This window comes from Kwoniella europaea, chromosome 3 (assembly GCF_036810445.1).
Source record: "Kwoniella europaea PYCC6329 chromosome 3, complete sequence".
Lineage (NCBI taxonomy): Eukaryota > Fungi > Basidiomycota > Tremellomycetes > Tremellales > Cryptococcaceae > Kwoniella > Kwoniella europaea.
Window position 1 is genome coordinate 1,034,796 of NC_089489.1, and position 24,737 is coordinate 1,059,532.

The 24,737-nt window shown below is 48.2% G+C and overlaps 12 protein-coding genes across 12 annotated transcripts; 8 read left to right on the forward strand and 4 right to left on the reverse strand.

The window, feature by feature from the left end:
* Positions 1-83: 83 nt before the first annotated feature.
* V865_008245 (calcium/proton exchanger) lies at positions 84-1,797 on the reverse strand (the record flags this gene model as incomplete). The annotated part of the gene is made up of 11 exons (XM_066231982.1): positions 84-127; positions 186-215; positions 271-334; positions 387-465; positions 621-966; positions 1,015-1,118; positions 1,162-1,243; positions 1,297-1,346; positions 1,391-1,461; positions 1,510-1,580; positions 1,641-1,797. The coding sequence occupies 11 exons, from the start codon at positions 1,795-1,797 to the stop codon at positions 84-86; spliced, it is 1,098 nt and encodes a 365-aa protein (XP_066088079.1).
* A 388-nt stretch (positions 1,798-2,185) lies between these two features.
* Positions 2,186-4,492, forward strand: V865_008246 (uncharacterized protein; the record flags this gene model as incomplete). Its single annotated transcript, XM_066231983.1, has 6 exons — positions 2,186-2,379; positions 2,424-2,940; positions 2,987-3,147; positions 3,197-3,984; positions 4,032-4,182; positions 4,228-4,492. The coding sequence occupies 6 exons, from the start codon at positions 2,186-2,188 to the stop codon at positions 4,490-4,492; spliced, it is 2,076 nt and encodes a 691-aa protein (XP_066088080.1).
* An 80-nt stretch (positions 4,493-4,572) lies between these two features.
* V865_008247 (uncharacterized protein) lies at positions 4,573-5,772 on the reverse strand (the record flags this gene model as incomplete). Its single annotated transcript, XM_066231984.1, has 3 exons — positions 4,573-5,004; positions 5,058-5,294; positions 5,344-5,772. The coding sequence occupies 3 exons, from the start codon at positions 5,770-5,772 to the stop codon at positions 4,573-4,575; spliced, it is 1,098 nt and encodes a 365-aa protein (XP_066088081.1).
* A 660-nt stretch (positions 5,773-6,432) lies between these two features.
* On the forward strand, positions 6,433-7,443 carry V865_008248 (uncharacterized protein; the record flags this gene model as incomplete). Its single annotated transcript, XM_066231985.1, has 5 exons — positions 6,433-6,492; positions 6,555-6,632; positions 6,711-7,017; positions 7,075-7,164; positions 7,262-7,443. The coding sequence occupies 5 exons, from the start codon at positions 6,433-6,435 to the stop codon at positions 7,441-7,443; spliced, it is 717 nt and encodes a 238-aa protein (XP_066088082.1).
* Positions 7,444-7,783: 340 nt separating this feature from the next.
* V865_008249 (uncharacterized protein) lies at positions 7,784-9,095 on the forward strand (the record flags this gene model as incomplete). The annotated part of the gene is made up of 3 exons (XM_066231986.1): positions 7,784-8,311; positions 8,359-8,618; positions 8,819-9,095. 3 exons carry the CDS (start codon positions 7,784-7,786, stop codon positions 9,093-9,095), a joined length of 1,065 nt encoding a protein of 354 aa, XP_066088083.1.
* Positions 9,096-10,344: 1,249 nt separating this feature from the next.
* V865_008250 (uncharacterized protein) lies at positions 10,345-12,351 on the forward strand (the record flags this gene model as incomplete). Its single annotated transcript, XM_066231987.1, has 12 exons — positions 10,345-10,371; positions 10,429-10,506; positions 10,556-10,678; positions 10,759-10,813; positions 10,876-10,981; positions 11,030-11,157; positions 11,211-11,277; positions 11,326-11,467; positions 11,520-11,663; positions 11,713-11,849; positions 11,897-12,250; positions 12,297-12,351. The coding sequence occupies 12 exons, from the start codon at positions 10,345-10,347 to the stop codon at positions 12,349-12,351; spliced, it is 1,416 nt and encodes a 471-aa protein (XP_066088084.1).
* Positions 12,352-12,603: 252 nt separating this feature from the next.
* Positions 12,604-13,691, reverse strand: V865_008251 (uncharacterized protein; the record flags this gene model as incomplete). Its single annotated transcript, XM_066231988.1, has 6 exons — positions 12,604-12,684; positions 12,739-13,051; positions 13,097-13,180; positions 13,241-13,315; positions 13,421-13,571; positions 13,619-13,691. 6 exons carry the CDS (start codon positions 13,689-13,691, stop codon positions 12,604-12,606), a joined length of 777 nt encoding a protein of 258 aa, XP_066088085.1.
* Positions 13,692-13,939: 248 nt separating this feature from the next.
* Positions 13,940-14,619, reverse strand: V865_008252 (ribosomal protein L13; the record flags this gene model as incomplete). The annotated part of the gene is made up of 4 exons (XM_066231989.1): positions 13,940-14,137; positions 14,207-14,361; positions 14,426-14,549; positions 14,599-14,619. The coding sequence occupies 4 exons, from the start codon at positions 14,617-14,619 to the stop codon at positions 13,940-13,942; spliced, it is 498 nt and encodes a 165-aa protein (XP_066088086.1).
* Positions 14,620-15,192: 573 nt separating this feature from the next.
* On the forward strand, positions 15,193-17,399 carry V865_008253 (uncharacterized protein; the record flags this gene model as incomplete). The annotated part of the gene is made up of 7 exons (XM_066231990.1): positions 15,193-15,232; positions 15,282-15,546; positions 15,591-15,723; positions 15,996-16,074; positions 16,141-16,308; positions 16,362-16,685; positions 16,738-17,399. 7 exons carry the CDS (start codon positions 15,193-15,195, stop codon positions 17,397-17,399), a joined length of 1,671 nt encoding a protein of 556 aa, XP_066088087.1.
* Positions 17,400-18,340: 941 nt separating this feature from the next.
* Positions 18,341-20,807, forward strand: V865_008254 (uncharacterized protein; the record flags this gene model as incomplete). The annotated part of the gene is made up of 10 exons (XM_066231991.1): positions 18,341-18,629; positions 18,697-18,880; positions 18,988-19,113; positions 19,389-19,573; positions 19,674-19,778; positions 19,828-19,871; positions 19,982-20,310; positions 20,364-20,469; positions 20,518-20,544; positions 20,682-20,807. The coding sequence occupies 10 exons, from the start codon at positions 18,341-18,343 to the stop codon at positions 20,805-20,807; spliced, it is 1,521 nt and encodes a 506-aa protein (XP_066088088.1).
* Positions 20,808-21,787: 980 nt separating this feature from the next.
* On the forward strand, positions 21,788-23,622 carry V865_008255 (uncharacterized protein; the record flags this gene model as incomplete). Its single annotated transcript, XM_066231992.1, has 8 exons — positions 21,788-21,900; positions 21,989-22,150; positions 22,207-22,427; positions 22,499-22,541; positions 22,586-23,123; positions 23,171-23,236; positions 23,362-23,495; positions 23,556-23,622. 8 exons carry the CDS (start codon positions 21,788-21,790, stop codon positions 23,620-23,622), a joined length of 1,344 nt encoding a protein of 447 aa, XP_066088089.1.
* A 417-nt stretch (positions 23,623-24,039) lies between these two features.
* Positions 24,040-24,700, forward strand: V865_008256 (small nuclear ribonucleoprotein Sm D2; the record flags this gene model as incomplete). The annotated part of the gene is made up of 5 exons (XM_066231993.1): positions 24,040-24,044; positions 24,132-24,345; positions 24,445-24,506; positions 24,581-24,615; positions 24,681-24,700. 5 exons carry the CDS (start codon positions 24,040-24,042, stop codon positions 24,698-24,700), a joined length of 336 nt encoding a protein of 111 aa, XP_066088090.1.
* Between the last annotated feature and the right edge of the window lie 37 nt (positions 24,701-24,737).

A 24,737-nucleotide genomic window follows, 5' to 3' on the forward strand; every position in this document is an offset into this window, starting at 1 on the left:
ATGCGTGTACTGAACGGTGAGCAGAAACATTTCCCGAATCGTTCTTTACGTGAAGAGGCAGAAGATTGAATCACCCAGGAGACTTATACAAGGTAGCTCAGGGCAATGACCAGGTATAGGGACATCACTGTGGGTGAGATCAGCCGCTGAGATCCATGTCGCGCGAGCATTGGGGGAAGACTTACACATGACACCCTCCATATAGTTGGATCGACCTGACGCATCATTGTCAGGATGCACAACTTCCTGAGCTCACGAAAGAACACTCACCATCTTGCAGTAAAAGGTTTACGAGCATGACGGAGACGAACAACACAATGGTCTCGAAGTTCGCCTGCAAAGTTTGATCAGGACCGCAAACAAGATCATCGTACAAAGGGACGTACAAAGAATAGTGTCAAGTTCTTGTGAAGGGGCCAGGCTATGATCACAAGCAAGGGTATCATACCAGCAGCGATTTGGATACTGGACCCAACGCTTACACCGATAGTCAATTCCATCTTACCCTTGCAGGCCATCCACACGGAAGTGACATGCTCAGCGGCGTTGCCGACAAGTGGAAGCAGGATAAGACCGATAAATCTGTCGCATCAGCGTTTTTCATCTGGGAATGAGCTCACCTTTTGGGAATGTGCCATTGCTCAGCAGTTTCGTCAATACTTCCGACCAATATATCGGCGCAGAAAGCGGTTATAACGGTGATGATGACCAGCCATACACCAGCGCTCCATTGATCCATGGACGCAACTTCAGCCTCTTCATCTTCGGCTTGCTCGGCCTCGAAGAGCTGGGCGTGCGTACGAAGCTGGAAATAGAGATAGCCGAGATAAGTCGCGAGAAGAATGATGGAAGTACCTCTTGACAAGATAAGAAGACCTCGAAGCGATGCGTCCGGAGGATCTGGAGCACCGTCTTCGAGTAAAAGCTTGAGAGTCGATTCCACTCCCTCGGTATTCGAAGCGTGGTCTGAGGTATATCAGCGTGGATGACGAGGTTGATGGTCAAATGGCTTACATGCAGCAGGTAGAATGAGCGTGATACAAGCCAAGGTCAGGAGAGAAGAGCTTGCTTGGGCGGCAGTCACTTGGAAGGTGGACTCGTGAAAGAAGAAACCAGAGCTAAACGGGTCATCAGCTGCGATTTAACAGACGGTCAACTCACGCAAAGAAGCTCATGCCCAGAACCAAGAGTACGTTGGACAACACACTACCGAGCAGGGAGGTTTGCACCAATCGGAGTTCATCTGCGAGGTTGATCAGCAAGTCGCTGCGAAAGGGTTTGCGAATGAATACTCACTTTGGGCAAGGGCCGCGATGGCAACGATCAATTCGACGGCATTACCGAAACTGCGTGATGCTTAGCTAAAATGGTCCATGTGGGATTCACTCACGTAGCGTTAAGCAAACCACCCAGAGTCTGACCAAGCTTCATAGAGAGTTGTTCAGTACTGTCACCGAGGAGCTTTTGAAGCCATTAGCAAGACGCATTGCCCTCTGATGCGAGTCTTACCTTTGCAAGCGGCACGATGGCTAAGAAGGAAGTAGCGAATCGAGCGGCAGCACTCCAGTGGAGAAGGTCGGCTGAGGAATCGAGTCAACGTCAGAATAGCCTAGCCCGACAATGCATTCTTCAGAACTGACCAATGATTGACAAGGGAACGAATACGATGAGGATGTTGAGCCATGAGCCGAAGAGAAGATACCTTGACGACTTTATGGGGTCGAAGGGGATACGATGAGAGGAATCATCGTGAGCGTGATTCGAGCCCAGTAGAGGGGTAGTCTCTTGAGTCGGCATCCTGAGAGAGATGAGGGGGGAGGATTGCTGATGTGTGGGCGATGTATGGCCTATGTGATATAGGATGGAATGGTAAGATTGAGACAAACAAAGGGGGGAGCAAGCAAAGGATAACAAGAGCTGTACCCTACTCGCACTCGCAATGCCAAGCTAAATAAATGTATACTAACTAATTCATTAGTAAATTGATTCCGTCGACTTCAGTGACGTAGCAAAAGCATGGGCACGTGCGTACTACTTTATTCTCTCAGGCACCGATGACGATCGGATTCAATTCAACATCTTGATCATCAACTGTTCCATCATTGTGACCCGCCTGCCTGTCGCTGAAGACTCAAGTACACCGACAGGTGCTGGTGCTAATGCCGATGACACGACATCCGTACTCATGTCAACGCCGTCTCATTCCTCAGAGGTTCATCCTTTCCTAAGAGGTAACTTTGCGCCCGTCACCCAGGAGTATGTCTCCCATCCTTGTCAGGTCGTACATGGCCAGGTACCGCAAGAACTGTTCGGTGGACAGTACATCCGCAACGGTGGCAACCCAGTGTATCCACCAGAGCAAGGCAGGCACTATCATTGGTGAGCACCTTCGCTCAGTGAGCGGGCTAAGACGATATTCACAGGTTCGATGGCGATGGCATGTTGCATGGCGTCTTCTTCGATGGTCAAGGCCGGCCGTCGTACACCAACCGGCACCTTGCTACTCCGCTCTTAACGATGACACTCCTTCTACTGCGATCACCCCTTCCTTCTATCGCCTTACTCATATCACCACTATCATCTCTCCATCGGATCGTAGTGGCCATTCTTCAGGCTTTTCTCATCGCGCTTCGAGCACGCATGGGGGTTCTCAGCGTGGCTAACACCAGCGTCATCTGGTGGGGGCGTGGGCTAGGATTAGATGAGCTGGAAGAGGATCAGGTTGAGCATGTCCTTGGAGCGTCAGAAATGTTGTCAAATGATCCCGATCAACGTTTATTAGCTACATGCGAATCAGGCCCTCCACTCGAAGTGCAATTGCCAAGTCTGCAAACCATCGGATGGGACAGACTCAAAGATCCTTTCACTGGAGAGAGCCTCGCAGAGAGACGAGGTCGATGGGAATGGTGGAAACGTTTTGGCTTAAGCAGGGTACAGGAGGTGAGTAACTCATTGAAGCTGCGTTATCGAGCTGACAAATCTGTAGGATTGGATGACGGCTCATCCTCGAGTAGACCCCTTGGATGGATCACTTCTGCTGTACTCGACGCAGATGTTTGATGCTCCGCACGTGAGGTATTCTGTGATAGACCGGACAGGCCGTCATGTCATTTGGAAGGAAGGGATAGACGTCGGGCGTGCAAAGATGTGAGTGCAGTAATTCAACTCGAGACCCATTCGCTAAAAGATTCAACAGGATGCACGACTTCGCTGCAACCAGAACTCATACGATTCTGCTCAACCTACCCTTAACGCTATCTCCCCACAACCTTTTCTCTCGCCCGCCCGTTCCACTGATACACTTTGACCGTACGCTGCCATCTGAATTTGTCATATTTCCGCGGCTTCAGCCACAGCATCTAATCCGATTTCGGGATCCTGAGCCAAGCCTAATCTTCCACACTGCGAATGCATGGGACGAATACGACGGAAATGGGTGTCTTCAAGCGGTCAACATGCTCGGTTGTCGATTTCGCTCGGCCAAACTCGTCTACGCAGCTGGAGCTATCGACATCCCAGCTGTGGAAAAGAAGTTCGGAGCAGGCGATGTGGTCCGACTACAATATTATCGGTTTGACATGACAGGTTCTGGGAAGATTATCCATACGTTCCCACTCAGTGCTATACCCTTTGAATTTCCCACTCTGCCTCCGTTACTTGGCATGAGTCCGGCAAGATACGTGTATGGATGTACCATGCGATCAGGTTTATTTGATGAGCCTCTAGGGGGCGCTGCGAAAGTCGATTGCATCGCTAAGCTCGATGTGCTCGAGCTTATAGAGCGGGGTCGCTGCCGGGGGGTCGGCAAATCGATGGAGCCAGTGGATCCAAGATCATCAGCGGAGATTCTCAAAGACTGGCAAGATGGTGTATCGGGGCCCATAGAGATATTTGCCATGCCTGCGGGGTGGTATGCGCAGGAGCCAAGGTTTGTTCCTAGGTATAATGGGAGGAAGGAAGATGATGGTTTTCTATTCACTTACGGTGAGTATAGGACTATTTATCATCCAGCTTACTGACGATCCTATCAGTCTACGATGAATCACATCTACTTCCTGATGGGACTCCTTCGAGCGATGGCGATGCGGGTTCGGAGCTTTGGGTGATCGATGCCCGTCGGTTGTCGCAGGGTATGTCAGCAGTAGTTGCCAGAATCAAATTGCCACAGCGTGTTCCGTATGGGTGAGTGTCAAACCTTTCTCAGATCAAGCTTACCATTACCTACAGCCTTCATGGTACTTTCGTACCGGGCTCGGCGATGCGCCATCAGCGGAAGGTGGAACAGTCACTGCCCCCGCAAGATCTGTTACAAGACAAGCTCGCTCGCTCGCGCTTGCAAAACTTCGTGTCGATACTGTTCAATAGACCAATGTACCGAGACAAGTCAAAGGCTGAGAAGGTAATACTGGCTCTCTGGTTGCCCATTGGAGTGATCATGTTAGCATTGTCGATCAAAGAGGTGACATCCTATGTTGTATTAAAACAGTTGTAATAGTTTCATGAAAACGTTGCAAGGAACTATAAAATGCTATATACAAATCGACATTTCGGACCGTTCAGTTCATGAGTTCATTATTCAAATGGATTTGTTCTACCGACTTGCCCTCCCTGTTGGTTCGCGTCATATCCTCCATCGAGGTCAGATCCCCATGCACAAAGGGCATGCCACCATTTGTCGGGTTTGCGATTTTCTTCCTCCTGTTGTTGAACGGCCTGACCACCTCTCCAAGTCGGTCCACCATAAGCGAACCCTGGCCCATCTGTAGGTGAAGTAAGGGGCGATGGAGCTGACCCGGTACTTGTGGCGGAGACAAGTGAGGGACGGCGATGATTCGAAGAAGACCCAGCGATGGGTGCGGGCGGTGGTGGGTCAGCGAATGGTGAAGGGTGTTTAGGAGAGGTTGGCGAAACGACCATTTTAGGCACGGGGGAGAAAGAGGGTTGGGTGTCGTAAGGATTTGGATATGGTTGATTCTGAGCAACAGGGGAATGTGTCATGGGGAGCTATTGTAGTCGTATTAAGCAATGAAATATAGTCTTTGATCCACTCCACTCACCTCTCCCTCATTCCAACCCTCATCCTTCTTGGGCGAGCCCGGCCATATTCCTTCCATCATACCCATAATACTGTTTCGATTTGGCTTGGTGCTGAGCACTGAGAAAGGCCGACGGGAGAAGGAAGTTGTGGAAGATGACGATCTCGGTGATGAAGGACCAGCGTTCGGGGGGAGTTGTCGAGACTCTCGAGCGGCTCTTCGACGAGCCATGTCCTTGGCAGCAAAACGAGCAAGATTCTGCGCGGTGATGAGCGGTGATTCAAGAATGACTTGGATTATGACTCACCTGTTGTATTCTACGTTCCTCTTCTTCAACCTCGTTCATAGGTGGATATGCCCCTTCTGATGCTTGCTGATCGTGCAATTCCCTAGGTCCTTGTTCCACATCCCAAGCTCTCTCTTTGCCTTTGGCAGATATTGTTCTATGTACCTCTCCAACATCTCCCATCTCATCATCTATGGCTCTCCCCTTCCCTTTTCGGTTTGCGCTGGGTGAGAGAGTTTCCTCTGATTGGCTTTGTAGCTGCCTACCTCCCCTTTCTAAATCTTCCGACTCGCCTGAGGATGTACTGAGTGTCGACAATGAACGTTTGCCATAGACTATGGTCCCGTTCCGTGTAACCACTGGAGCAGGAGCCATGTTGCCGAAGGATGGGTTGACTTCGTCCGCCAGAGGGGCGTACGATTTCGATGAAGGAGAAAGAACGTTGGGCATGGTGTGAGAGTGGGAATACAGGGAATGTAACGAGGGTTGTTGATCTGGCGTGCGTAAGCTTGGAACAGCAGTTGCACGTGGAAGTACGTGGGTGTGTGCTTTGACAGTTGTATTAGCAAGTTGATGATGATGGGTATGCAAGTCTTTCAATTCAGAGAGGCATCACTGCAGGGCTAGACCAGCCTCCTAGAGAGTTGGTGAGCAGTCGTCTAGGTTGAATTTGGTATGACGCGCCCAATATTGAATATATTGATGGTGGTTCGCTGAGACGGGGGAATTATTCACGAATTGGATAGACGACGTTGAGAATCTTGACTAGGTATGGTGTGTGATGGTGTTTGTGCTTGTCTGTCAATGGTTGTAATTGATACCAATCTTAGTATCTTAGTTAGACAAAGAGAGAGGTACGCTTGAAACGTATGAAGCAATTCATCACCAGTTACTCTCATACCATATATAACAAACATGACTGCCACTCACCTGAAACACCGATCTCATGTGGTGACCATGTGGTGGACACGTGCTGCTCCAGTCTCGACCAACGCGTCACCAACGCAAGTGTCAGCGAGCAAGATCATAGATATCACAATCCTCTTCTACTCATATTCATCATCTGTTCACATACCTAGCATTCTGTAATCCCACAGTCTACACACAAGCATGACAAACATCAACTCAGTCGATATCTCTCGTCTCAAGAATGGCGAGGTCAACTTGGGTGTAAGTTGTCTTGATTGTCTCTGTTATTGCGACCGCTTGCTCACCCTTGTCCTTCTCGACAGACTTCCATCATGGCAGTACAATTCGACGGAGGTGTGGTCATAGGTGCCGATAGTAGGACGACGACAGGTGCATACATCGTCAGTATCATGTGATCACTCGCACGTATGTATATATGTGTATATGTAATCGTGCTGATGGTCATTTCATATCCGTAGGCGAACCGAGTCACCGACAAGCTCACTCATATCCATGACCGAATCTACTGCTGTCGATCCGGATCAGCAGCCGACACACAGGCTGTCGCTGATGTGGTACATCAACATGCTCAAGTATATACCTCGGTGTATGGTGCACCGCCAACAGTATCCACAGCTGCTGCTTTATTCGAAAAGATGTGTTACGACAACAAGGATCAGCTCTCCGCTGGAATCATCGTTGCAGGATGGGATAAGGAGGCAGGAGGTTCAGTGTACAATATTCCATTAGGAGGAGGAATGTTCCAACAGCCATGGGCTATAGGAGGTGAGTCGAGGCTTTTCAGAACCGTGCAGTAATGCCCATTGACAAAATATATTGCAGGTTCTGGTTCGACCTATGTATACGGATACTGCGATGCGACATACAGGGAAGGATGGAATGAACAAGAGACCGTCGAGTTTGTGAAGAACAGTAAGTGCTGTTCATCTTCCCGAACTTTTTGCTCATGTTTTGCCTATGACGATTGTCTGATTACTGATCAATCTGTGCCTATGCCTTCCTCACGTAGCTCTCGCACTCGCCATGTCTCGAGATGGGTCATCTGGTGGATGTATAAGAATGTGTGTGATCACAAAAGATAAGGTCGAACGACACTTCATACCTGGCAACGAGCTGCCTAGGTTCTGGGAGGGCAAGGAGATCATAGGAAGTATCGGTGGGAACAGTTCGCAAGTGGGTGTCTTGGCATGATCGTCGATATGGGAAACGTAATCTGTACATAATATGCATACATTCGACCATATGGAATGTGCTGTTGACTAAGCTATAAGCATCGGCAGGTTTGAATTTGTCTGGATTAGAGATACCTGAGTCGAGATGAGCCACGTGGCATTCCTCCTGATTTGAGTCACCACTCTCATATGTTGTCTGCAATTTCGACTCATCCCAGTTCACCACTACACCCTTCCATCCCACATATATCCCATCCTGTCTATTTGATCTTGCCTTCTCTCTGATCTGATCTGATTCACGATCTCTCCGCTACCAGCCTTCTCTCACCTCATTCTCCAGCGATCTGCGACTCCCCAAAATGCCCATCCTCGGTCTCAAATCCCCTGGTCCCTCAAACCCAGCTCACTTCTCCCTTGAACCTCTCATCCGACCCAATATCCTAGCTCTCCAGCCATATAGGTGCGCCCGAGACGATTACTCTGCTGGAGTTCTCTTAGACGCCAATGAAAATGCTATTGGTCCATCTCTCCCTTCTCTCGCCAAAAACACCGATCCTGGACCAATCGCTGCTCAGACTCTTTCTTTGCTTTCGGACGAAGAAGTCGCAAGTCTAAACAGATATCCCTCACCCACTCACGATGATCTGAAACGGTCCATCGCCAAGTTCAGAGGTGTACCGAATGAAGAATGGGTCTTTCTCGGCGTGGGCAGTGATGAAGTGATAGATATGCTCTACAGGGTCTTGTGTGTACCCGGGAAAGACCGAGTCATGACCTGTCCGCCTACATACGGAATGTACAAGGTCACTGCCAACGTGAACGATGTGGGGGTGTTGGAGGTACCCTTGATCACCGAGGATGGAGCATTCCAGCTTGACGAGAAAGCCGTGAGTCTGAGGATCGGTTATGGATAATGGCTGACTGTGGTTGTTAGATGAACGATGCATTCAAAGCGAACCCCGATCTCAAGATGCTCTTCATCTGCTCGCCTGGTAACCCTACCGGTACTCTCATCCCGCTCGACGTGATCAAACGAGTTCTTGAGAACCCCTTATTCAAAGGTGTGGTAGTGGTCGACGAAGCTTATATCGACTTCGCTCCCGAGAACAACAGTGCCGCCAGCTTGGTCAATGAATATGCAAATGTCTGTGTCACCCAGACATTGAGTAAAAGTTTCGGACTTGCGGCTATCAGGTGAGTTGACGATATATCAAGAGCTGGCTAATTTTTAGACTTGGATATCTCCTCGCTCCTCCCCCATTGATTCAAATCCTCACGAATACCAAAGCACCCTACAACGTTTCCCTTCCTACCGCTTCTCTCGCACTATCTGCTCTCTCTATCGAAGGTATCGCTACGATGTCGCTCGCCGTTGCGACCCTGAATCAGAACAGAAAGGCTTTGGTCAATGCTTTATCAGAGATTAAAGGTGTTGGTAGAATCCTTGGAGGCAATCACGCCAACTTTGTACTTTGTGAGATTCTCGATGAAGATGGGAAACCCAGTAACAAGAAAGCTGTAGAGGTATACAAGACCATGGCGGAGTCGAGAGGGGTGGTGGTCAGATTCCGAGGATCTGAGCGTGGGTGCGAAGGGTGTCTGAGAGTCACCGTTGGTACCGAGGAAGAATGTCGAAAAGCTGCCCAACAGATAGCTGCATTGCTTGAATAGGTATGTATATGTATCGGTTGATACAAGAGTATAGACGGGATGACATGCATGAATTGTACTTACTGTTGATTTCGTCCAGTATGAGTGCATGGCATACTGTATTACCCAATGAGGAGAAAAGGAAATTAAACTTTGGGATGATTGACGAGAGACAGGAAATGGCTTGGGGCGTCCCTGAGCAAAGCGGAGACTGGCGATGATGATGATGGACATGAGGGTGAACCGTTGAGTCACTGTGACTGTGACCGGCGAGAACATGAACATTGGAGGACGAACAAGGAGAACAACGCATACCAGTACCACTGGTTGAGATATATATACGAGGAGGGAGCGATACGATAGGTGAGTGGGGGAGTGGCAAGGGGAGTGGGAGTGGGAGTGGGAGTGGGAGTGGGATTTGTTTGTGTCGGTGTGTGGTGTGGTCGGTGCCTTGATTTTCCGGTTTAGGGGCTTTCTTTCCACCTCTCTATTGTCCATGTTTCATATCCATACACATACATCGTGTAACTTACCATCTAACAAAGCTGTTGTACTCTCCCTCTAGCAGTGACCCAACGAGACATTCATGCGATCCACCTGGCCAATCAGACCGACGTGCATACCTTGACGATCAGCTGCTAGTCGCACATCCTAAATCAACCTAAACACGTCCTCGATCCGACCTATCTCCCGTACCCATTGACAAGACAACATCAACTCTTGACGCAGAGTAGAGGACTGTGCTAGCTTGGAAGTTGTGGCTTGTTACATTGGTGAGTCAGTGATTTTCTTGTTGTTGGAAAGGAGGTGTACCGTGTGTGAGATTGTACATGTGTGTTGGTTGGGTGTCAGAGTGTTAGGTGTTGTTAGGTGGTTTGGTCGCCTTTTAGCTACCCTTCCCTTTCCCCTTTTTCATCTTCTCACCTTTTCACTTGGATCTGGGATCTCGCATAGTTGCATAGTTGCATAGTTGCCACTTCTGTGAAGAAGAACAAAAAGCTCAAATCGTTCCTCGTACTGTGTTCTTCTTCCCAGTTGTACGCTAAATTCTTGACTTGTACATGATCTGTTCTGCAGCCTTATCATTCAACCCATCACTTTCATCAATTTGCCTTATCATTATCGGTCCTTCTGATCAACAACTCTATCCCTTCGACTGGCCTATATCTGCTCGGCTCTGCAACCTATCAACTCTGCCATCATCTACATCAGCCGGGTTTCCTTGTCTGTTTCAATCGGATAGCCTTGAAGGCTAGGCTCAGTTGTCAAGATGGGTGCAGCCTGCTGCAAACCAGAGGTCCGTGCTGTTCAACTTTGATTCTCTTGGAATGACGAGACTCACCTTACTTTCCAGGCAATCGACTTCGAGGGCGAAGTAAACCTATTCCACTTCTACCTGTTGAGAAGCGTGGGGAAGGGTGCTTTTGGTAAAGTGAGTAGAGATGTCTTTCTTTCAAGGACCAAGTTGACAGTTTTGATAGGTCCGAGTGGTCCAGCATAAACACTCGAAAACCCTTTATGCCCTCAAGTACATCAACAAGGCCAAATGTGTAAAGATGAAGGCTGTCGCCAATATAATACAGGAGAGGAGGCTGTTAGAGGAAGTGAGTGTGGGCAAATGCCGAACAATGTTGACAGCTAGATTGATCACCCCTTCGTCGTGAACCTGAGATACGCATTCCAGGACGATGAGAACTGCTTCTTTGTTCTGGATCTGATGCTGGGCGGAGATCTAAGGTGTGAGTGTTGTTGAATTGTTGAGTGAGAAGGAAGAGCAATGTCTAACCTACATTTTCGCCAGTCCACTTGGATCGAGCTGGAGCGATGAGCGAAGAAGTGGTCCGGTTCTATGTAGCGGAGATAGCGATGGCAACAGATTATCTACACTCGAAGAGGATCGTGCATAGGTGAGTAATATGCCTACACCTAAGTTCAACAGCTGACACTCTCTACAGAGACTTGAAACCCGATAATATACTGCTAGATGAGAAGGGACACGCACATATCACCGATTTTAACATTGCAGTGCACTTCTCAGAACGACGTTTGTTAACAGGGGTGGCAGGAAGTATGGCTTATATGGGTGCGTACTATATTACTATATGGACATGATGATGAAGGCTGACATCCTTGTAGCTCCCGAGGTCCTGACGAAACGAGGATATTCTGCTCCGGTGGATTTCTGGTCGTTGGGTATATTAGCGTGAGTGATCCCGATGGCCCATCTGTACCCAAGCTGACTTCCCTGCAGGTACGAGCTATTGTTCGGCAGACGACCGTTCCGAGGAAGAACCAATACAGCTCTTACCAATTCAATACTGAATGAACATCTTCTGTGGCCGGATGATGCTCCAGGCAAATGCTCATCAGATGGTATGCATGCTATAAAATCGGTAAGCGTTGTTGTACCATGTCACGGTGACTCGCTGATCTTTCTACTCTCAGCTCCTTGATCGAGATCCGAATAAACGATTAGGATACCGTCCAGGAGGAGGAGGTTTCGAAGACATCAAGGGTCATGCTTGGTTCAGGAATATCAACTGGGATCAGCTGTACAAGAAAGAAGTGGTACCGCCATTTGAGCCAGACGTTAGTAATATGTCATTTGCTCTTTCGGCGCTGACCTGTGTTTTGCTAGTCCAAACGCGCAAACTTTGATGCCACCCACGAACTAGAGGAATTGCTATTGGAGGAGAATCCTCTCAAGGCGAGGAAGCGAAAGGAAGGACAGGATTTGGAGATGATGACACCGGAAATGCGAATGATGGAGGAGCAGTAAGTCATTGCCGACCATCCTTTCCACTCGCTAAACCCGCCTTTAGCTTCAAGGTCTTCGATTACACGAAAACACAACGTCGGTCATACTATCACCCAGCTGGAACAAGTGCAAGCGCGGCCAATCAAACCGTATCGAATGGTACGACCGCGACAGCGGTATCTTCTCATCTTTCCGCAAAAATGGCTGAGCTCTCTCGCCCCGGTACGCCCAGCGATAGGACTGGGTTAGTCAGTAAGACCGGACTGGATGTGGAAGGGCAGATACTGGACGGAGGCGGTATGGCTAATGTCGGTGGACGAGGGCTGAAAGCGAATGCCCAACCGGATGGGAGGTCAGACAGTCTCGACATAAGGTCGAATACAGTGAGACAGTCTACGCCGCTGAGGCATTCTTCAACGTAAGTCTCAAATGCGATTATTCCAAGTGATTCTCGCTAACAATAGGAATAGTGGTCCATCACCGACGGAAGAGATGAAAGATGTCGGTAATGCTATATGATGATTTCTGGTAGACAAATTGGTGTCTCTTTCCTTTTTCCCTTTTCATCTTGGTACCATACTAGAAGCACAAAGCTCAATATATTTTAGTTGTGTAATAATAGATCAATGGGTATGAAGAACCCGTCTTTATGATTTGCATACGCTTGCTTTGCTATCCCCTCGATGTGATATAATATTAATGCATCAGATATAATCGGAGATACATGTCAGATATTGGAACTGCGCGATGAGCTGAATGTCAGCTTGGAATTTAAGCTTCGACTTGCCTCTTCTGTTTGTGCAAGTAGACTAGAATAATGGAAATCAATACTGTTCCTCCCAGGGCACCGACCTGTATATTGTTCATATTTAGCTTCCCATCGATGTAGACTAGATCGTCACTTACGACAGCACCTGTGGTCTGTCCTCCTTTTCTCGCTCCATTCATCACCTCTTCAACCTCACTGTATGTCTGAACAGGTTGAGGAGGAGAATCCATCGACGTAGTGATACTTGCAGATGACATGATACTTGTGACATTGCTGGATGTTCGACTAGTCGCTACTGGAAGAAACGAGGTTCTATTCTGGGTGCCGCTCCTGCTACTACCACCACTTTCACTGCTGGCAAGTCGTGCAGTCGTCGAAGGCCGAGTACCTGAAAAGACTGACGAGGAGGGCTGGAGAGAAGTCGCGATGGCCAAAGCGAGAGTGATATTCCTACAAGAGCATTAGCTCAGATCCGCCTTGACATAAGTCACTCACCAAGCCTCATCAGATTTCCGCGGTGAGACAAATGCCCATTGCGGGATTGACACACTCCTATTCCTGGCAACGTTGTCCGGAAGACTGTTTGGTAGAGTGTGTGAGCAGAAAGAGCGACGACGATCGAGAGCCATACCTACTTACCTGCCTATCCGAGGGTTGTCGCAACCGTCTAACCAGGAAGAGAAGTTCTGAGTACGAGGTAACGAAGTCACACCCCTAAAACTTCTTAGCATGAGTCGCTGCACTTGGAAGAGATTCATTCACCATTGACACCTATCAACTCTGTCAGACTAGACACTCATGCAGTTACACGGCACTTACAACATACAAGCCTGAAACAAGGCAAAGGCAACGCTGGAGCAGCAGCAGCTGTTGGGATTGCTAGTAGTGCAAGTGAACACAGTCGGCGGTAGCTGAGTATCAAACATCTCAAAGTTCTGGCATAGATTGATCATGTCCTCGTATACCTTGCCTGTGAAGCATTGGTGTCAGTCATACGCCTCGAAGGATCGGACTCACAAGGCGTTTCTCCTCGATCGTTCACGGCCCATGTCATCGATTCGCCTTTGCAAGTTGTGTTGCCTGTAGACATTGTCACTTTGTTGTGGATCGTTGGTATGATTGATCAGTAGCGAGAAGTGAGGGAATGTTAAAAACAACACCTTTGGAAATCAGCGTATCACTCTTCCTGTAAGTTCGTTAACTTGACCAGTCGTGAAGATATTATGCAGATCAATGCGCAATTACTGTTTCAGATTATCTTCGAACAATCGTAACCAGGCAACATGCTGAAAATAGACCGTGAAACTTCCTGTTTATCTAAACATACATGCATGACGTTTATGCGCTAGTCTGTGAAGTTTGCCCTCCTGCTGGTCCTGATTGTGATATATTCGATCCTACCTGATCCCTCCATGTCGTCAAGGAATTGTTGACGTAGACCTCTGGTGCAGGTCCCGCGAAAATCTTTAGACGTTCCAGACGTCGATCCCGAAAAGTGTTCTTCGGTAACATTCCTGATACTGCTCGCCGTATGATCTATCACATCGGAGACGAGAGTTGTCAGGGAAATTCTAGCTTAAATGGGACCAGAACCGTATCGCTCACCTCTTCTGGTCTCCTCTCTCTCATCCTCGTTATTGGGACAGCTTTTAATCCTCCCATGTACCCGGTATGTGAGTAATAGACTTTATCGGTACCCTTCTTCCCTGTCAGATGGACATTTGATGCGTTCGAAACGACAACATAATCTCCTGCGTCGACTATATAGATATTTATCATGCCATTAGCTAATGAACTGGCATGCACCTCGAAGATTGTACTCACCGGCTGGATCATACGTTGGCTTGTGCTTCCCCATCAACACCCACGCTATCCTGCTTGCAAGATTACCAAGAACCCTATCCTGAGCATTCGTGTGATGCCAGACCCGAGTAAGAGCGAGAGCGGTCTGTGAAGGCGATGTCAGTTAGAGAACGCAGCAACTGGAGATCACCCACCTTTCCTTTCGTCGCTGACATTGCAGAATATGCTGTGTAGGTGGTTTACGCAATATCGATTTGTACTGATCCGAGTGTGTGCATATGATGGATGAATTGTCAGAGGATAGATAGATGCTAAAGGTCAGAGGATAGAGAACAGAGCATGGAGTCGGTCAGTGACTTGGTTTTTTTCTGAATAAATGAGGGGCATCTTTAAAGACTCCAGCTGAATGTGACTCCCCGTACAGCAACAGTATAACAATGGATATAGATAGATGGATACCCTGCTCTGTTCATCATGCATGCCCTCTTTTAGCAGACCACCATCCACTGCATCGTTTGTCAGGCGCTGCATCATATCTGCCAACCATTCGCTAAGCACGCTCAGTGAACGATCACCCTCATCGGCACGTCGAAGAGTACGAACAGTACGAAACAGGTGAACAAGGTCAATCGCACCATACAGCATCAACGCGTCAAAGTGTTGGGTATCACATTTGTTTATCCTACTCGTATCTGCGCGTATAACTCCTCACTCGAACATTACGAAACTTATCAATACCGCCGTCCAACATCCCCCATCAGCATCCCACAAAGGAAATTGCACCAACCATGCCTCCCAGGTCGACTAGGTCTGCCAACAAGGAAGCGGGTATGTCGGCTTTTCCCAGTGTAGACATGTACTGACCATGTATTACTAGACACCCCTGGAAGCAAACGGAAACGACGGTCATCTCCTGGATCGCCCCTCAAAGTCGTCCTTCCCTCTCCTGCCAGCCTGCCCAAACTCGCCTCTGCATCTCCGGAGAAAATCAACGGAGATGTTGACCATGACTCGAAGAGGCAGAAGCTGTCTCTCAAGATCAACCTGATCACCGAGAAACCCAAAGATGTCAAAGAGGAGCATCCAGTTGATGGAGCTCTGAAGAAAGAAATAAGAGAAAGTCTTTCAGTGGTCATCGCTCAGTGAGTCTCTGAGTGTCAGGTTCCTTGCTAACTTGTTTCCGTAGAATGTCTGTAAATCTTCCACCACCTCTCAACAACATATTAGCTCTTTGGCTCCCGCCGTCTTTCGCTCAAAAGGAAGAGAACACTCTGGGCTATGTTTTGAAGCAGCCTTCGCTTACATGGGACCAGCTAGTGGTGAGTTGACCTATTGCTCGAAATTAGCTAATGGTCAGGACACAATACACCTCTTCTCGGAAAACCTGCTTGTCCCGTGCCAATACCCCAATCCAGTACCAGCAAGAGCTCAGTTCCACTTGCCAGTACCCCCTCTGCCCTCTCATTTCCCGCCTCATATCATCTACAACTTTTGTGCCTCGATGCATTCTCTCCTTCTTGAGATCGAGCCAAAAGGAGGTCATGGTGGCGTTTCTATAGAGAGATGGGCTCTCACCCAGAAAACACCTCAGGCGGGAGAATGGTTCACTTCAGCTGTCGACAGCAGAGAGGTCCAGAAGAGGAAAGGAAAGGATGGAGATCTGCTGGAAAGTCTGGCAGCAAAAGGGGATAGTTTTGGTAAGTCTCATACTGCAATGACATATCGCTGATCTTTAGCCAATGCCAACGCGATATCTCTGCAATCGACTCTCGGCGGAGATGCCTCACATAACTCGCCTACCTTGTCTGATTCGCTCATCCGACGAGCAAGTCTGAAAATGAACAGATGGAAGGAGAGAAGAGCACAACGAGGTTTTGGTGGTTTTGGTAGTGTGCCCAGAGGAGGTGAGTCATTGTCATCCCAAGACATTGCTGATAATCAGTGACAATCCCTCCAGTCACTTCGGTTGCGTTTACACCTTCTTTCGGTCCCACTTCTGATTCCTATCACGCTACAGGAGGACAAGGCTATTGGTCCACGTTGGAAGGAATGCATGAACGTGCAAGGCATAGGGAATGGGCTAGAAGAGCTTTGAGGCGATCCAAAAACATCGATGAAGGTGGATACTACGGTAATTTGGAAACCAACAAAGGAAAGGAGAAGGAAACGATCGACGATGTGTTGGCGGAGAATATCGAACTGATAGAGGAGTTGCAAACTTGGCAGGAAGTGAGGATCAGAAAGGGTGCTTCTGCTGTAACGGAGAGAGAGCAGCATGTTGGTGGGTCAACGTCTATTCCTAGCTTGACTTCTTTGCTGATCTCATGATTTAGCCGAGGAACTACTCTCGTCCCTTGCCAAGCTCATTGGCAGCCGTCCACCCGTCGACATGCTTCCCGCATCAACATCCAAAGTCGGTCTTGCGCATGAGCTGGCTCGGCGATTCCTTCCAGTGTCTTCTCCTTCGATTCGAGGTACACTGAATCCTCGACGCCCTCAAGCTCTTCATGACAACGTCACCGTGAAACCACGAACGATGGCTGGGCAGACCTTGGGAGGCTCAACCAATCCTCCGCTTTCGTCGCCTCATGCCCCCCCACCTATCAAGCTAGGGGTCATGCCTCCGCCTCCCATTCCACAGTACGTTGCACCACCACCTCATACCCTTCCAGTCGGTGGACGATCAAATGACAATAATCGACCTAGCTCGACTCCATCTCGCAGTTCTTACCCACCACATTCTCCTTCTCCCTCGATAGGCAACACCATTTATAACAACCGACCGACCTCAGCGTCAACTCCACCTGCGAATCCAGCAAATACCGCGCCTTATCCGAGATCCGCGGTCGGACCAGGGCCATCCAACCTTCGTCAGAGTTTCGGTCCAGGCACACCTGGGACGCCTTCAACTAGTAGTAATGGGGTTGGATATGGAATGAACGGTTTGGGCAGTGCATCCGTCAGAGGGATGATGATGCCGGGTACATCTAGATGAGGTAATAGCCTGCAGTTGATCCAGTAGATTTGTTTGATAAAACGATGCATCATGTACCATATGTATAGGCAGACGGAAGCGAGTGAAGGAATGTAGGGTAAAAATTAAAACAAGTACTAGCACAGGTACGTATAACGTATTGCCAACAGGGTCACGATACTATTGTAGATCCCTTAACGGTGGTGAGTGATCATGAGAGAGACGCCGAATGTTGGACCCATATGGGATCTCTCCGTCGCCAGGGGCTGTGCATGAACCCTCGTCATTGACAGATTCAAAGGAACATAATGAGCTGTTGCTGATCGGGGTAGGTTCCAGTACCAGTACCACGGATCATACAGCATCAGACTCGCATGGTCAGCGGTCACTCTTCATCGTGAGTCTTCTCTTACTCCGTCAGCCCGTCACTCACTCGGAATGATACTGTTCTTATGAATCAGATCGTCATGACCTATACTCTGCCCTCTAGCTTCTTCGTATAAGATTCAAAGTCCGTTGAGAAAACCCATCGAACGAGGCTGTGCTACATATTCAATCCATTCACCATCAAATTCTCACACTCGATCACCGTCCACACAGCTTTTCCAACTTCCTCGAAATTCCCTCCCCATCCGGATCCAACAACTCCGTCAGACCCTCCACAACTCCTCCACACCCTGCATCCACTTGCAGGTCTTCCTCCTCCACCTCCGTCAGGTCAATGCAGCATACCCACCCCGCCGTGGATCTAATCTCCCAAAGCTTAATATCCAAGCTTATCCCGCTAACATATCCGCAATTTCACGCGTCCGGTTCCTGTGACTAAAACAATTCATCCCATCCATACTTTGTACCATTACTCGTATTTCATATCAACACATTTCAGACATCCCTGATCTTCCGAATTACGTTGCAAGTTACATGCAGGAACATATATATATATATATAATATCGAACGAAAGATGACCGACCTCAATGTCGATGGAATACTTTCAAATTCACCGCAACCTATCGTTCAAGATTGGAATTCAGATACGGAAATGAGTGATCAGGGGAAGAAGAGGAAGAGGTTATCACTGCCTGAACCACCAACTTCGGCTAGTCCGTCGGGATCGATTAACAAGGGGAAACAACGAGCTGTCACCACTGGACCTATCCGAGCTAGTCCAGAACAGGACAGTAGTGCAAGTGCAGAAAACAACAAGAAAGCAAAGGGGAAACTATCGACTTCTGTTTTGGCTGGTTTTACGAGTACGTCAGAATCTCACCGGCTATGGCCTGAATTCCGCTGACCCACCTTAGGTTGCGAGGCATGTAGGAAAGGAAAGTAAGTTCGAAATGGTGCTGAATCAAGCTGATTGGTCAAGACGACGATGTGAACCTTCCCCTCTGGTACCTCCGGATCATCCGGACGCTGCCAGGCTTCCTTGTGCAAGATGTAGGCGGTTTGCTATCGATTGTGTCAGAGTGAAAGCGGTGAGGAGAAAAGGACCAGCACCAGTGTAAGTGGACACATATGCATGATTGTTGCTGACATTGCAGTGATCTCAGGCATGTCGATTTTCAACACACTCTATCAAAACAGAATGCTGATAATATCTCTGCGAAGTGCTGTGTCCGACGCTGTGCATGGTTATAGCCATGGCTCTGGATTGATCGACTCGGATACTGCTAGAAGGTCATCAGCCTTCTCAGATTTGGAGAGTACTGATTTTGAACGAAAATTATCATCATCGTGCGTATGAGTAAATGCGGGCAGGGAGCTGACAACCGAAGGTCGGGTTACTCGACCGGACTTCAATTGCATTCGCCTTTGATCCCCGTCATTACATTGCCCGAGGGCATCGACCAAGTCGTCTCAGGACCGATCATTGACAATGTGCTCAACCTGTTCTTCGACTATGTAGGTGCATCTTCATGTCGACTTGTGCTGACTTGTCAGGTTTACCCTTTGACCCCATGCCTACACCGACCTACATTCGTAACCGACCTGACTGCTCGCCGAGACAGAACCGACCCAATCTTCTTCGCCTTGGCTTTGACTGTCATCGCCTCAACGTTGGTACAGGTCCCACGCAATCTTGTCAACCTCGACAAGAAAGAGGTCGAAGATCTAGCTAGGAAATGCATCAAGGTGGCCCGTGCCAAAATGGCACATATGTGGGATGAACCGATCCCTATAACGTGCTCGATGGGTGAGTCGTCTGAATGAGTTGATCATGACTGATGTTTAGTTGTTATTGCATATCTGTGAGAGCTGTCTAATCGAGCTCACACTGCATGCTGATCGCCGAGATAGCGAAGGTATTGTTCATCTCTTCCTCGGAAACAATACCGCGCATGTGGTGGTGACAGCCCAAGCAAATCAAATGGCATTGGCTCTGCGTCTGAACGAGGAAAGTGTGAGTGCAAGTAGACATGATGTATGCTGATATGTAGAGCTATGAAGGACTCGATCTGGTTGAATGTGAGATGCGGCGAAGGATGTATTGGGTGAGTGAGCCTTCATGATAGTAGCTCTGACGGATAGCTTCTCTTCCAAGCGGACAAAAGTACAGCTTGCCTGGTGAGTGTCCTCGACAATGAACATCGCTAATATGCAGCGAGCTCGAACTATCTGCCTTCCTCTCGAAGATGCCCATGACTTGCTTCTTCCCGCCGAAGTTGACGACGAAATGATCACCTGCGATGGCATCTTACCGCAACCACCCGAAACAACGCCCTTGATCACTGGTTTCAACGTCAACACAAACCTATTCAGGATTCTCAACGACGCCATTCTCATACAAAGGAGGAAATCTCCTCGGCTGATGGAAGAAATTCTTGCTGATCTTCAGAAACTCGAAGTGCTGAGACACAGGACGATACAGACCTATCTCACGGTGCCGGATCCTCTGAAGCTTCGCAAAGCTTATGATTCTCGCTCTGCCAGGTGAGTCTGTTAGCAGTTTACCCCATAGATTTTGCTGATTTACCGATTTACAGCCCCGCAGTTGACTGGGAGTCGAAACTGTTAGCTCGATTCGTTGACTTTTTTAGCGATACACCTGGTGATAGAACTCATGCTCTGAACAGCTATCTGGTGATGCAGGTGAGTAACTGACGTTCAATCGACTGCCGCTCACGTCAATCGTTTCAGGGAAACATCCTTGTGACACAGCATGTAGTGCGCTTGGTCCTCCTTCAGACTCGTCAAGCGCTGCTCGCACAGCTGGCGTTATTTACCCCGATGTTACCAAGTCCGATGGGACCCGAAGAGAGCGCGGAGAACATTGCTTGCGAGCTTTTGGATGGATTGAACAGGTGGGTGTCACTGAGCAACGAGCTGTGCTGACTCTCAGCCTTCCGGTCGAATGCGTGGCTACCAACGGTCCTTCCCTGGTGCAAAAAGGTACGTTTGGATGGTATCGCACCGAAGCTGATTGGTGATAGTCCGCTTTGTTGGAATCCATCTCATGGACGCTTCGAGCGACCCGACGGGTCCTCAATCTCACTCGTGAGTGCTTGTCAAGGTAGTATAGGGCGGTGCTAACCTAGTTGTCAGGCAAAAACTGCTGATGCAATTCCTTTCAGTCTTGAGTGTCATCGAAGGAATGTACACATTTGGAAGGGATATCTCGGCTGAGTAGAAAGATTGGTTCGATTGGCTTCTCATCCTACACAGCACTGGAACAAGGACATCTGCATTTGTTGATAGTACGAACATAATGAACATGCTCAAGTATATAGCCATGAATGCATTGATCTTCTCTACGTTCTTTACTGTTCCATTGAACTAGATGCATCCTTTGGATGATCGGAGAATGATCTACCACTATACAAACACAGGCGATCAGGCACCGCCGTCGTTCTGTATGGCGATGATTCACCGCCATGTGATGGGATCAGGAATGCGGTAATGTCCGCAACACAACCACCACCTGGGAAGCCCACCCAGATGCTTAATCTCGATCCTGATCCTCAGCCTCAATCCCGCCGTATCGCCCACTCCCCCCGGGGCTTCCATGTTTGATCCGTCTCATTCGCGGGTTGATACCCTGATGACCCCAGTTGTCCTTTCAACATTCCATCCTATCATCATCGCATCCGTTCACAGCTCTTCACTTCAATCGAGCTTGTTTGTCACCACCTTCGTCTTTCAACTCATCTTCAAGCATTGTTTCATCGGCAGCCATCGGGGCGATGATTGGTGAACAGTCTTGAGAAATCGTATAAAGAGCGATAGGGGCTTACGACGTTTTTCACTCTCGCAACGATGTCGTGAGTGATTCACTTCGCTTAACAAACAGGTCACAGCTCATCCAAGCACCAGCGACATACCCCTATCTCCTCGCGGTGCCTCTGAGACTCGGTCAATCTCACCTAGCAAAAGCTATTGTCTCGAAACTGAAATGGTAGAGCGACTCAGGATGGAAACCCCTCAAATCAATGACAACACACTCGCGTTGGCTGCAGCAGAAGAGAAAGCAATCAGTCCACTGCAAGCAATCAGAGATTATCATCGCGCTTTCATGTGGTGCTTGTGAGTTGCTATACCGTGAGAATTGACACTTACCTTTTAGATTCTCTTGCATCGGCGCAGTCCTTTGGGGGTATGATGTTCAGATCAGTAGTGGTCTACTGTCGACTCCAAGCTTCCGTCGCGATTTTGGGTATTTTTACAAGAACGATTACGTTGTTCCAGCCAGATGGCAAAGTGCTTTCAACTCGGTGGGATCAGTGGGTGGCATATTTGGTGGTATAGCCGTTGGCTGGATCGCGGATAGAATCGGGTGAGTATCAGTCTATCCATCTACCTCATGATCACTAATACCACACGCCTTCATAGACGTCGAGGCTCCATTGCGGTCGCTTCCTTCATCTCCATAGGCGCTGTCTTCATCCAGTTCTTCTCTCCCCCTCACAAAAACGCCATGCTCCTCGTTGGTAAGCTCATCAACGGATTTGCCCTGGGCATGTACCTCTCAGCAGCTTCTGCTTACTGTGCCGAGGTCTCTCCGGTGGTACTCAGAGGAATAACCACAGGATTGGTCAATCTGTGGATTGTCGGTGAGTAAATATGGTAGAATGCGCTAGCTTATATGTAGTCGGTCAATTCATCGCCAATTGCGTCATCCAAGGATTGGGTTCTAGAGAGGATAAGAATGCCTATCGTATTCCATTGTGAGTTTTCATCGACGAGACTCGAGTCTGACATCAACTCGTAGTGCTTTACAATGGATCTTCCCTGTCATCCTCTTGATTGGGTTGCCTTTCGCTCCCGAATCACCATGGTATCTAGCGCGAAAGGAGCGTGATGAAAAGGCAAGATTGGTTCTACAAGTGTTGGGTATGAAGGATCTGGATTTACGTCTCCGTCAAATTCACGAAACCATCGCTTTAGAAGATCATTATGCCGCTCAGGCCACCTATGTGCAATGTTTCAGAGGCAGTGATCGTCGACGAACTATCGTTGCTCTGATGGTCTTCATCCTGCAACAAATCTCAGGTGTCATCTTCGTATTAGGTTACAGCACCTATTTCTTTCAACTTGCCGGTTTTGCGACCTCGGATTCCTTCAAATTGGGTGTGGGAGTCACCGCCATTGGTGTGTTCGGTAATTTGACCGCTCTATATTCTGTGAACAGGCTGGGACGAAGAACATTATTCCTAGGAGGGATGGTAGGTTGTACCATTATCAATTTCGGCATAGGCTTTTCTTCGATCTCAGATACCAAAGCGGCTAGATGGGCTGAGGCAGTCTTTGTGAGTCACCTATACCCTGATATATAACGTGCTCACACCCCTTGTAGACTCTCATATTCGGACTTGTCTATCAAGGAAGTATCGGTCCTTTGGGATATGTGATTTTCTCAGAAGTCAGTTCCGCCAAGTTGCGATCCAAAACAGTTGGAACAGGAATTTGCGTCAATTCGTTGTGTGGGATGTTGGCGAATATCATCATACCGTGAGTACCGCACTCTCCGAACCTAGACTAATCAAGTTTAGGTATTTGGTCAACCCCGATGAGGCGAATCTGAAAGGGAGAGTGGGATATATCTTTGGTGGATTAGGTTTACTTGGTACCATCTGGACATGGCTCTATATCCCCGAGACGAAGAATAGGACTGTCGATGAGTGAGCCTAAAGTTTTCCTGTCTGTCATACGAGAAACATCGCTGATATGAGAAAATCCAGACTTGATTTGCTATTCGAGGCAAAAGTCTCCGCAAGGAATTTTGCCAAAGCCAATGTCGATCGATAATGCGAGCTCGCGCACCTGCTATACCTAAAATCATTTTGCATTTTGTGCACGTCTCCTTCTCATTTTTATGATTGTATATAATCAAGTAGTGTCATCTCAATCCATTGTATATATTTGCAATCCACTTTCAATGTTTATGTATGCATGGATTAACTATCTTACTTTATATTTCGTTCAAGCACATCAACAATACTACAGGAATGATGGAGTGCCACATAGCCAATTGCCGGAGAATGCCGCCACGCTTCATGCATTCTTAAGACTGCTTCACTTCACTTTACCAGCAATCGATTATTGTTACTCACATATTCCACCTCATACTTCAATATCATCATATAATCATCTCACAGCATTGGATCCATCAACACCACATCCTGAAACGCCGCGAACAACCCAGAATCCATATAGGTAGCAAAGATGAGGTGAGCATACCTTAGCTCCGATAGTTCTATCAAAACACAACACTGACTTCTTCGCTTTCTTCCCCTTGCTTTTACCCTTCCATCCAGTCAATACGCCCACGTACCCAAATCCGAGTTGGACGAAGCGCAAATAAAAGAATTAGAGGAGTATGAGATCTCTCAAGGACCTTTATCGGTCTTACAACAGGCCGTACGAAACTCGTCGCAGGTGTTGATCTCTTTACGAAATAACAAGAAGTTGCTGGCGAGAGTGAAAGCTTTTGATAGGCATTGTAACATGGTCTTGGAGAATGTGAAAGAGGTGAGTGATAGAATACGTTCGACTGAACGTACATGAGGAAATTTATGGGTGAATGAGAGATATATGGAGGATGAAGTGCTGATGTGATTGATCATTCAGATGTGGACGGAAACACCGAAAGGAAAGGGAAAGAAGCCAGTGAATAAGGATAGATTCATCTCGTGAGTGCATCATGTATTTCATCCAGGACTCTTCACATTTGCTTAAGCTGATCGCTTGTTGCTCTTCTGCCTAGCAAAATGTTCCTTCGTGGCGATTCAGTCATTCTCGGTAAGTTGACAGATCCAGAAATGCCTAAACCAGAAGCTGACATATATCCGTGTCATCATCCACAGTCCTTCGTAACGCAGCTTAAACTGTAGATTGATTGAAGGGTGAATGGATTTACAACG